Raw genomic sequence first — 12,735 nt, forward strand, 5'->3', positions numbered from 1 at the left:
CTGATAGAATATTCAACCCAACAGAGGCAAAATAAACATCCTTTTCAAGTGAATACACAACATTTACCAAGACAGACCATATTACAGACCATAAAACTAGTCTCAATAAATTTAGGAGTTCAAGTTTCGTATTTTCTCTGACCACAATGGGATTAAATTAGAAATCAATAAAGAAGTATGGAATATCTCTAAATGCTTCCTAAATAATATATGATGATACATATGAAAATATAAAATATCTCAAAGAAAATATTAAAAGGAATATTGGGCAGCATTTGAACATGATGAAAATGAAACACAATACATCAAAATGTGTGAAATGCAGCTGAGAGTAAAAGGAAAGCTTATACTCAAATCCACTAAGGAAGAAAAATGTCTGAAATCAATGACTTCAGCTTCCATCTTAAGAAACTCAAAAAACAAAAGTAAGGTAAAACAAAAATAAGCAGGAATTTCCCTGGTGGTCCAGTGGTTAAGACTCTGCACACCCAATGCAAGAGGCCTGGGTCAATCCCTGGTCAGGGAACCACAGAATTGATATTATTTTTTCCTTAAATGTTTGCTCAAACTCACTAGTAAAGCCATTTGGGCTTGGAGTTTTCTTGTTGGAGAAGTTTTTATCAACAACTTCAGTTTTTAAAATAGATATGAGGCTATTCAGGCTTTCTACCTCTTGAGTGATTTTAGTGTATATCTCTCAAACAATTGGTCAATTTTGTCCAAGTTGTCAAGTTTATTGGGAAAACTTGTTTATAATGTTAAGTTGTTATTCTTTGGATATCTAACGATGGTAGGATCTCTAGGGATGTTTCCTCTATCATTTCTGAAATTGATAACTTATATCTTCCCCCCCCCTTTTTTTTTTCCCTGATCAGGCTTACTAGAGTTTGATCAATTTCATTGCTCTTTGCAAAGAACCAGCTTAAAATTTTATTATTTTTGTCTATTAGTTTTCTGTTTTCTACTTAAAAATTTTTTACTCTGATCGTTATTATTCTCTTTCTTCTGCTTCATTTTTTAAAATTTGGCTGCACTGGGTGTCCCAACTCATCATCAGGATATGGTGTAAACCCCAGGAATATGGGCTTCCCAGAAAGCAAAAGACAGATGCAGCTTAAGACCACCTGGGCTCTGATTCTGCTTTCCCTCCTTAGAATAAAGAGGTGGACCTGCAGCTAAGACTGGTGTAAGATCAGGAGAAATGCTTATCAGTAAATACTGCTTATTCCTTAAATGAAAGCATACAGATTTCAGTATGAATTCTTTCAAAGCAGTATTAAGACCAAAATATACAGTCTTTTTTTGGCGCAGTCAAAAAAAGAGGTTTCTGTGTCAGGTAAGACCCCACCATGCATGGACTGACTGTGTCACTGACTGCTCCATACCCACATGGGTGTCCGAAGCATTAAGAACGCGTACACTAAAAGATACGCATCTGCTCTCATCCTGAGGGACTAGTTCAATTCCAATAAAAGTCTGCCTGTGGCTAATTAGAAATAATAGAAAAATATGTAGAAATAAACTAATCTCGCAATAGCTGTGTCTTTTTCTGGTCTTTTCCCACCATCCACAGTCCACTTGTCAATATAATGCTCTGCATCTCAAAGGGTGGCATGAGGATTAAGAGAATTAATTTATATGAAGAACTAAGGGCAGGGGATGGTATACAGTAACAGCTCAGCACATGTTCACTTATATTCCACTGAAGACTAGTAAAGATAAGTTAGACACAATCTGAAAACCTGATTGAACATGTTTATCACCATTTCCTTACCTACCAAATCCTTATGAAGAATGCAAAAGTCAAAAGGGCAGGTGAGAGCAAAACGGAGTAAAAAGGAGACATCAGAATAATTTACTAAGTCACTATGTTAAAGGAAGAAAGAGAGCTTCAAACATACACTCCTCATTTATAAGACCAATACAGAAATCTGAATGTGTTTATATGTATAATCCACCTAGTCACCATTGCAGTCCAAGTTCAAAATGAACACACTCTTTCAAGGTCAGCAACAAAGTGACCCAAGGCAGTCTCAACAATAATTGCATTAATAATGGTGAAGACTAATTGATGGCTTACTACTGTATACCAGGTACCATCCCAGGTGCTTCACGTGTGTCAGAAGAGATGACTGGCAAATGACCTAACCAGCAGATACAGTCCAAAATATGCTGACCATTATAAATGTGATGATATTTCCAAAAATACTTTACCTGGAATAAAATATCCATCCTAAACATCTTTACTAAGTAAATGGTATTAAAGACTGGTTCTTACAATGGTTGTACTTCACGGTGAGTGTATTCTAAAGTAAAGGCTACCAGGGTACCTGAGTCTGGTGGTGGGATGTCGACAAGGACACTGCTGGAGCTGCACTGGCTGGTGTCCAGGCTCAGAGTCACTGTGCTCAGGGTCCACGGAGCTCCTCCTTCAGCATCTGTGGACTGTCCCTTAGTGGGCATTTCTGATGCAGGTACAGCTGGGATCTGAGAAACAGCTGATGTAATAGTGAAAGGAAAAATTCTCAACAGGAAATTCATATTAAAAACCTGAACAGTTTACAGACATTTATAACCAGTAAGTTGAAACCTATTGGCTATGTAGAGGCAATATGAAACTAGGATTGTTTGTGATTACAATGAAATTATTACAGGCAAAAGATGAAAGAAAAACAGGGCTTCCCTGGTGGCTCTGTGGTTAAGAATCTACCTACCAATGCAGGGGACACGGGTTCAATCCCTGGTCTGGGAAGATCCCACATGCTGCAGAGCAGCTAAGCCTGTGAGCCACAACTACTGAGCCTGCGAGCTCTAGAGCCCATGAGCTGCAACTACTGAAGCCGATGTGCCTGGGGCCTGTGCTCCGCAGCAAGAGAAACCACTGCAATGAGAAGCCCAAGCTCTGCAACAAAGGCCCCTACTCGCCGCAGCTAGAGAAAGCTCACGTGCAGTGAAGACCCAGTGCAGCCTAAAGTAGTAAAACAAATACATTATTTAAAATGCACCCCCCCAAAAAAGACGAAAGAGAAACAGAGAGGGGTGGCTCTCTTGATCCAACTATGGAAGACACCCCTCTCACCTTGCAGTGCCTGGATGTCATCTGCTCTGTGGCTTTGTCTGTCCTCTTCTGAGGATGAGGAAGTTGTATTTGTAGAGGAGATACACTTCCTCTTCAAAACTGGGATATGGTAGCTCTTCAGGTACCTGCATATTAATAATTTGGCCATGTATTCCTACCTGCCCCCAATGTGGGCACCTCTCACCTCTCTGCTTTCCTTATGCCATTTCTGTTTGGGATATTTCACTGTCTTCTTGGGTGAAGTCTTCCCTGACCATCTGGGCCCCCATCAAGGGATTCTTATATATTCCCTTCTATGGTCCTGCACTGGTTTTCACAACTTAATTCTTATGAGCACAGGTCTTGTCTTCTCAACTATATTCAAAGAAGGGAAGCATCTTCTCACTTTCTGGATCCCCTGAACTGTTCAATTTATTATGCATTGTAGGTGGCATGTATCTACTGACCTATAGTGAAAAATCAAGACAATAGCTGGTGAAAAATCAAGGCAACAGCTATTAAAAATTATATAAAGCCTCCATAGTGACAACACACACTTCTGGAAAAACTAACACGTTATCAAAGCTTGTGTCTCATACCTGGTAACACTATCAATACAGTTTATCTGCTGATAGGATGGGCTACGCTGAAACTTTCTCAAATCCTCACAGGACTCAGTGTACATGCTATTATTTTTCACTGTCTGGAAGGAAGAGGAGGTCTTCTGCTCATCTGAAATAGAATGAAAGGATGTCCAGTTAAAAATATATTCTTGAGAACATGTACTTATTTAGCAAAATTAAATCATGATATTTTGGGATTCTGAAGGAAATCAGTCCTGGGATTTCTTTGGAAGGAATGATGCTAAAGCTGAAACTCTAGTACTTTGGCCACCTCATGCGAAGAGTTGACTCATTGGAAAAGACTCTGACGCTGGGAGGGATTGGGGGCAGGAGGAGAAGGGGACGACAGAGGATGAGATGGCTGGATGGCATCACTGATTCGATGGACGTGAGTCTGAGTGAACTCTGGGAGGTGGCGGGGACAGGGAGGCCTGGCGTGCTGCGATTCATGGGGTCGCAAAGAGTTGGACACGGCTGAGCGACTGAACTGAACTGATATGGTACTTCAGAATAGACACGATCAATATTATATAGCTATTAAAACTGAGCTCAGATTTAAATGAGCTGATATAGAAAGATACCACACAGAACAGTTACATGAACAATCCCATTTGTACCTTTTAAAAAAGGAGTGAAACAAATGTTTCAGGCAAAGATTATCAAGGAACAAACACGTGAAAGGTGAAAGGCTGATGGGGACTTTTACAGTGTTACTACCTGTACAACTGATGGATCCTGGTATCACTAAGCAGGGGGTGACAGACATAGTGCATTCTTATGTGTGGTGACAGAAAGTGCATGGCACTGCCTGTGCTGAATTGGTATCCAACAGAACATTCTATGATGACAGAATTGTATTTTATCTATACTGTCCAACCTGGTAGCCATTAACACCACATCCAGCAACCAAGCACTTGAAGGGTGGCTACAGCAAAAGAGGAACTACCTTTTACGTTTTATTTGTAACTTATTTGTATTTAAATTGCAAAATGTGGCTGCTGCTACTCTGACTTATTTCACACAGCACAGCAGTTCTCCTACAGTCCTTTTGCTGTCACAAGGGAAGAATTTCATTCTTTTTATGGCCAAGTAGTATTCTATTCTCTATATATACCAGTTCCTTTATCCATTCATCCATGGATACACACTTAGGTTGTTTCAATGTCTTGGTTATTGGAAATAATTCTGCAATGAACATAGTGATGCATGTATCTTTTTAAATTAGTGTTTTCATTTTCTTCAGATAAATACTCATAAATGAGACTGCTGGATTATATGGTAGATTCATTTTTAATTTTTTGAGGAACCGCCATACTTTTTTCCACAGTGGCTGTACCAATTTACATTCCCATCAATAGTATAAAAGGGTTCCCTTTCCTCCAGGTCCTCACCAACACTTGCTATTTCTTGTCCTTTTGATGGCCATTCTGATGGGTGTGAGGTGACATTTCATTGTGGTTTCGATATGCTGTGGTCTCCAACTATAGCTGTGGATTTGTTTATTTCTCCTTGAAGTTTTTATCAATTTTTGCTTCATAGTACATATTTTGAAGCTCTGGCATTAGGTGCATCAACAGGCTTGGTTTGTTCTCAGAAAATCAACTTCTTAGTCTTTATGCAATACTGCTCTGAAAGCCTCGTTCTAAAGGCTACTGTGTCTGACCTTAGTACAGTGCCTTACAGTTTTCTTTTGACTCCTGTTAGCATGGCATATCTTTTCTAACCTTTAATATTCAAAATGGGTTTTGTTGACAATATACAGTTGCATCTCGCTTTTCCATCCAATTTGACAATTTGTCTTTTCACTGGTATATTGAGATCACTCACATATGATGTGACCAATGCTGTTGGATTAAAATGTACCCCTTTTCAAAAATTTTAGGAGGATAATTATAATATTGTGATTTTTTTTGCCATACCTCTTGCTAGTTGTTTTCCATTTGTTCCATCTGGGTTTTTTGGTTTGTTTCTTTTTTCTTCCTTTTCTGTCTCACTTGGGTTAAGTGTTTTAAATTACATTTTACCAAGTCTACTGACATTATTTATACTTCTTTAAAAATTTTTACTTACAATTATCCTGAAGTTTATACACATATTGTAAGAAGTCAGTTTCTATCTCATCAATATACTCCAAATAATAAAATTTGGGAGGAATTTTACAACAGTATATTCCTAATACCTAGCTCCTGTTCTTTGCAGTATTTTTTAGACACATTATAAATGCAAAATATTCTTTTTGCTTTAGTCAGTTACCTTTTAGAGTAACTAAAAATAAGTGAAAAATAATATGTATTTTATCTTAAGTGCATAAGTATTAGCCACCCATATCTGACTCTTTGTGACCCCATGGACTGTAACCAGCCAGGCTCCTCCATCCACGGACTTCTCCAGGCAAAAATGCTAGAGTGGGTAGCCATTCCCTTCTCCAGGGGATCATTCTGACACAGGGATTGAACCCGGGTCTCCTGCATTGCAGGCAGATTCTTAACCATTTGAGCTACCAGGGAAGCCCTGGGCATTTCATCTTACTTTATTCCATTTCCAGAGCTCTTCATCTTCGTGTGGATCCAAGTTTTATGTCTGGCATCATATTCCTTCTTCCTTTACAAATTCCTTCAGGACTCTTACAGAACAAATTTACTGCTGGCAGTAAATTCCTGTAGCTTTTGTTTGAGAAAAATCTTTGTATCTCCATTTCTGAAAGATACTTCCCGCTAGGTATATAATTCTGCATTTATGGTCTGCTCCTTTGAAGATTTTACTGTCTTCTAACATTCATGGTTTCTGAAGAAATGTATACTGTAATTTTTATTCTTATCCTTCTTTCTCTGTTTATCATCTTTTTCTTTTGGCTACCTTCAATATATTCTCTTGGTTTTATTTTGGTTTGAATATGATATGCCCAAGCATTTTTATTTTGTGATTTTTTTTTTTTTTTGGGTATCTATGCTACTTGATGTTCTTTGAATGTGGAAAATCTCAGCCATTATTTCAAGTATTCTTCCTGGGATTCCAATTACTCCTACTAGATCATTTAATCCTGTCCTCAAATTCTTTTTTTTTTTTTTGGCTGAGCCACATGGCATGCAGGATCTTAGTTCCTCAATCAAGGATTGAGCCCACACCTGCTGCACTGGAGTCGACCGCTGGGCAGCCAGGAAGTACACCTAAATTCTTCAGAGGTTCTACCCTGTATGTCCTGTTCTCTTTCTGTTTCAGCTTGCGTAATTTTCATTTATCCACCTTCAAGTTCACTGATTCTCTTCTTAGTTGAGTGCCCATCAATGGCATTCACTTACCTCCAGCGTTGCTAGCATCTGCACTTGATCCTTCCTTTTATATCGCCTCTCTATGCTGCGATTCCTTATGTGGTTTTGCATGTTGCCTACCTTATCCTTTGGAGCCTGTATTCATTATTCAGTTATTTCCAATGTCTGTGTCCTGCCTGACTCTTGTTCCGATGACTGTTTTGTCTCTTAGGAGGTTTTTTTCCTTGCTTTTCATATGTTTCACAATTTGCTGAGAACTGAACATATCATATAAGACAGCAGGGACTGGGCATGGCTTCCCTTCCACTACATCAGAGTCAATCTAATTAAGCTTTAGGCCAGGCTAAAGGTCTGCTGTTGCTGTGATCTCATTCAGTGTATGGCAGCTTTCAGACCCCTCCAGTGTCACTCTGCCTCAGGTGGTGGCTGGTCTCCTGAGAGCTCCTCTTTTCCAACGTCTGCTCCACTTTCAGTCTTGGGCTTCCCTTAACACTGTGCCTCGGAGAAGGCCCGCCTCTTGCAGGTGACAAGATTCAGTCGGTTACAGGATCTAGCACTTAGTCCACTTCATGTAAGCGTGTGCCTCTCCTCAGATTACAGGTCTGCTGGCTGTCCTATACCCTCAGCACTCTGATGGGTTCAAGAAAGATCATGAACTTAATGCCTGTCTGGGCTTTTTCCCTGTTAAGTTTGGAATGAGTTAGTTCAGTTTATGAGTCATCTTTTACCTGGGCTTTGTGTCACCCCTGCAGCGGAACATTCAAGTTCCCCTAATTTCCCCAATTGTCTGGCAGCAGGTTATTGATCAGTATGTACAGCTGATGAAGGGACTTTACGTGTCTCTGTTGTTCTTTGTCCTGTCATAATACACTTAAAAGTTTCCCTTCTTAAGTGTGTCTGAGTGCTCAGTTGCGTCTGACTCTGCTACCCCATGGACTGTAGCCCACCAGGCTCCCCTGTCCATGGGGTTTCCCAGGCAAGAATGGTAGAGTGGATTGCCATTTCCTTCTTCAGGGGACCTTCCTTCTCCCAGGGATTGAACCCATGTCTCTTGTGTCTCCTTCATGGGCAGGTGGATTCTTTACCACTGTGCCACCTGGGATGCCCTATTATTCTTTCTTATTCTTTTCTAAAGCATGACCTGCCTTTACAAAAAGGGTCAACATGTATACTTAAAACCTTGTGTTCTTGTGTGCTGCAGCACCCTGTCTACAAAACATGTATACAATGACCATTATTTTCCTTTTCATTGGTGTATGTTTCTACTCAATTTCTAATACTGAAACTATAACATTTTCCATCTTTAAGTTGTATCCCTGTTCTCTTGAGTAATAAAGATATTTTTTTTAACTAGCTCTTTAAACTTGTAGGTCTTAAAATGTTAATAAAATCAAGGTGCCCAAGTAATATCAGTTCTCTGAGGTTATTCCAAATGGCAACAGATTTTTCCCCAGAGTCACATCCCAGGTGTGCTCACTAAATATAACACATATGTTAGAAAACGTAAGTTTCTAATAGCAGCATAAGTACACAGAGTTACCTATAGCTTAAATTTTATAAAATGGTGAACAAAGTACTGATGTCTGCTTAGATATACAGCTTCAAACAACAGTACTGGTGGTATTGCCAGACCAATGGTAGATAATAAGAAACTGGATAAAGCAGAAGCTTAGAAAGAATTTCTACTCTGAGAAGAAATTCCAGAGGTCAGGACACAAAAATCTCATGAACATGAGATCAGAGGTCAAGGCAGCAGCAGGTAGCACTACCTGGATCAGACAATGAAGAAAATATTTAGAGATTTTAGATTTAAAATCTCCCCAAAGAATTTTTATCTGCCAAGACATGGAATAATGATAAAGAGCAAAAAAGATATTTAAGATAAATCCTTTTGTGGAGGAGATCGGGTGGTCTCAAGCGACAAAAAGTGTTGTCATTTCTATCTTGTGCCCTTACGTCTACAGCAAAAGAAACACACAGAAACATGAATCCTTCTGTCCAGGTGAAGAAAAAGTACAAAAACCCAAAGTAAAGGACTTTCTGTATCCAGAGGGCATCCTATGGGCTCCCAGTGATACCACTAGTAGGAGCCACAGTTTGATATTTTTCTTGTGGAAATCATGTCAAGTCCCAAAAAACACAGCTACTTTATTATTACTGACTTTAGGTAAGATTTCACCCTATTGTGTAAAACACCCATTTGACAATGGTAGAGACCGTCAGTAACATTTAGGTGACCCAAATCTACAATTGCTTCCAACATTATATTAATATTTGGGGAGAAAAATTAGAAGAGAAATTTATGTAAGTAAAGAAGTTATGAAACATATATATGTGAAGTGAGGTGAAGTGAAAGTCACTCAGTTATATCTGATTTTTTGTGACCACATGGACTGTAGCCTGCCAGGCTCTTCCATCCATGATATTCTCCAGGCCAGAATACTGGAGTGGGTAGCTGTTCCCTCCTCCAGGGGATCTTTCCAGCCCAGGGTTCGAACCCAAGTCTCCCAGATTCTTTACCATCTGAGCCACCAGGGAAGCTTGTGTGTGTGTGTCTCTGTGTGTATAGATATATCAGTTTCGGGTGAGTTGCTCAGTCATGTCTGACTCTTTGCAACCCAATGAACTGTAGCATGCCAGGCCTCCTTGTCCATCACCAACTCCCGGAGTTCACCCAAACTCATGTCCATTGATCGGTGATGCCATCCAATCATCTCATCCCGTCATCCTCTTCTCTTCCTGCCCTCAATCTTTCCCAGCATCAGGGTCTTTTCAAATGAGTCGGCTCTTTGTGTCAGGTGGACAAAGTATTGGAGTCTCAGCTTCAACATCAGTCCTTCCAATGAACACCCAGGACTGATCTCTTTTAGGATGGACTGGTTGAATCTCCTTGCAGTCCAAGGGATTCTCAAGAGTCTTCTCCAACACCACAGTTCAAAAACATCAATTCTTTGGCACTTAACTTTCTTTATAGTCCAACTCTCACATCCATACATGACTACTGAAAAACCATAGCCTTGACTAGACAGACCTCTGTTTACAAAGTAATGTCTCTGCTTTTTAATATGCTGTCTAGGTTGGATTTCCCTGGTGGCTCAGGCGGTAAAGCGTCTACCTAAAACGCAGGAGACCAGGGTTCGATCCCTAGGATGGGAAGATCCCCTGGAGAAGGAAATGGCAACCCACTCCAGTATTCTTGCCTGGAAAATCCCATGGATGGAGGAGCCTGATGGGCTACAGTCCACGGGGTCACTACGAGTCGGACACGACTGAGCGACTTCACTTTCACTTTCAGGTTGGTCATAACTTTCCTTCCAAGGAGTAAGCATCTTCTAATTTCATGGCTGCAGTCAACATCTGCAGTGATTTTGGAGCCCCCCAAAATAAAGTCAGCTACTGTTTTTCCGTCTATTTGCTATGAAGTGATGGGACCAGATGCCATGGTCTTAGTTTTCTGAACGCTGAGCTTTAAGACAACTTTTTCACTCTCCTCTTTCACTTTCATCAAGAGGCTTTTTAGCTCCTCTTCACTTTCTGCCATAAGGGTGGTGTCATCTGCATATCTGAGGTTATTGATATTTCTCCCAGCAATCTTCATTCCAGCTTGTGCTTCCTCCAGCTCAGCTCTTCTCATGATGTACTCTGCATATAAGTTAAATAAGCAGGGTGACAATATACAGCCTTGACAGACTCCTTTTCCTATTTGGAACCAGTCTGTTGTTCCACGTCCAGTTCTAACTGTTGCTTCCTGACCTGCATATAGGTTTCTCAAGAGGCAGGTCAGGTGGTCTGTATTCCCATCTCTTTCAGAATTTTCCACAGTTATTATGATCCTGTACAAAGCCTCCTGTACAAAGGCTTTGGCATAGTCAAGAAAGCAGAAATAGGTGTTTTTCTGGAACTCTTTTGCATTTTTGATGATTCAGTGGATGTTGGCAATTTGATCTCCAGTTCCTCTGCCTTTTCTAAAACCAGCTTGAACATCAGGGAGTTCATGTTCACATATTGCTGAAGCCTGGCTTGGAGAATTTTGAGCACTACTTTACTAGCGTGAGATGAGTGCAATTGTGCGGTAGTTTGAGCATTCTTTGGCATTGCCTTTCTTTGGGACTGGAATGAAAACTGACCTTTTCCAGTCCTGTGGCCACTGCTGAGTTTTCCAAATTTGCTGACATATTGAGTGCAGCACTTTCACAACATCATCTTTTAGGATTTGAAATAGCTCAACTGGAATTTCATCACCTCCACCAGCTTTGTTCATAGTGATGCTTCCTAAGGCCCACTTGACTTCACATTCCAGGATGTCTGGCTCTAGGTGAGTGATCACACCATTGTGATTATTTGGGTTGTGAAGATCTTTTTTGTACAGTTCTTTTGTGTATTCTTGCCACCTCTTCTTAATATCTTCTGCTTCTGTTAGGTCCATTCCATTTCTGTCCTTTATTGAGCCCATCTTTGCGTGAAATGTTTGCTTGGTATCTCTAATTTTATTGAAGAGATCTCTAGTCTTTCCCATCCTATTGTTTTCCTCTATTTCTTTGCATTGATCGCTGAGGAAGGCTTTCTTATCTCTCCTTGCTGTTCTTTGGAACTCTGCATTCCAATGCTTATGTCTTTCCTTTTCTCCTTTGCTTTTCACTTCTCTTCTTTTCACAGCCATTTGTAAGGCCTCCTCAGACAGCCACTTTGCCTTTTTGCATTTCTTTTTCTTGAGGATGATCTTGATCCCTGTCTCCTGTATAATGTCACGAACTTTCATCCATAGTTCATCAGGCACTCTGTCTATCAGATCTAGTCCCTTAAATCTATTTCTCACTGCCACTGTATAATCATAAGGGATTTGATTTAGGTCATACCTGAATGGTCTAGTGGTTTTCTCCACTTTCTTCAACTTAAGTCTGAATTTGGCAATAAGGAGATTATGATTTGAGCCACAGTCAGCTCCCAGTCTTGTTTTTGCTGACTGTATAGAGCTTCTCCATCTTTGGCTGCAAAGAATATAATCAATCTGATTTCGGTGTTGACCATCTGGTTATGTCCATGTGTAGAGTCTTCTCTTGTGTTGTTGGAAGAGGGTGTTTGCTGTGACCAGTGCGTTCTCTTGGCAAAACTCTATTAGCCTTTGCCCTGCTTCATTCCGTATTCCAAGGCCAAATTTGCCTGTTACCCCAGATGTTTCTTGACTTCTTACTTTTGCATTCCAGTCCCCTATAATGAAAAGGACATCTTTTTTTGGGTGTTAGTTCCAGAAGGTCTTGTAGGTCTTCATAGAAAACGTTCAACGTCAGCTTTTCCAGCATTACTGGTCAGGGCATAGACTTGGATTACTGTGATATTGAATGGATTGCCTTGGAAATGAACAGAGATCATTCTGTCGTTTTTGAGATTGCATCCAAATACTGCATTTTGGACTCTTTTGTTGACTATGATGGCTACTCCATTTCTTCTAAGGGATTCTTGCCCACAGTAGTAGATATAATGGTCATCTGAGTTAAATTCACCCATTCTGGTCCATTTTAGTTTTCTGATTTCTAGAATGTCAACATTCACTCTTGCCATCTCCTGTTTGATCACTTCCAATTTGCCGTGATTCATGGACCTGACATTCCAGGTTCCTATGCAATATTGCTCTTTACAGCATCGGACCTTGCTTCTATCACCAGTCACAAGCACAGCTGAGTGTTGTTTTTGCTCTGGCTCCATCTCTTCATTCTTTCTGGAGTTATTTCTCCACTGATCTCCAGTAGCATACTGGGCACCTGTGGATCTGGGGAGTTCATCTTTC

The 12,735-nt window shown here is 40.3% G+C and overlaps 1 protein-coding gene across 29 annotated transcripts in view; it reads right to left on the bottom strand.

The window, feature by feature from the left end:
* The window catches only part of PER3 (period circadian regulator 3), a 71,292-nt gene that overhangs the window by 22,604 nt on the left and 35,953 nt on the right, over positions 1-12,735 (bottom strand). For 26 of the 29 annotated variants that reach the window (XR_009595717.1, XR_009595716.1, XR_009595712.1 and 23 more), the window contains 3 exons: positions 3,658-3,790; positions 3,080-3,204; positions 2,331-2,498 (listed from right to left, as the gene is read on the bottom strand). Coding sequence is in view for 3 of the 29 variants with exons in the window: in XM_060396123.1 (XP_060252106.1) it covers positions 2,331-2,498; positions 3,080-3,204; positions 3,658-3,790 (426 nt within the window). In the remaining 26 variants the exon portion in view is untranslated. The remainder of the gene's footprint in view (positions 1-2,330; positions 2,499-3,079; positions 3,205-3,657; positions 3,791-12,735) is intronic. The other 3 variants (XR_009595722.1, XR_009595714.1, XR_009595713.1) reach the window with 1 other exon arrangement.

Source organism: Ovis aries, chromosome 12 (assembly GCF_016772045.2).
Source record: "Ovis aries strain OAR_USU_Benz2616 breed Rambouillet chromosome 12, ARS-UI_Ramb_v3.0, whole genome shotgun sequence".
In the NCBI taxonomy this organism is placed as follows: domain Eukaryota; kingdom Metazoa; phylum Chordata; class Mammalia; order Artiodactyla; family Bovidae; genus Ovis; species Ovis aries.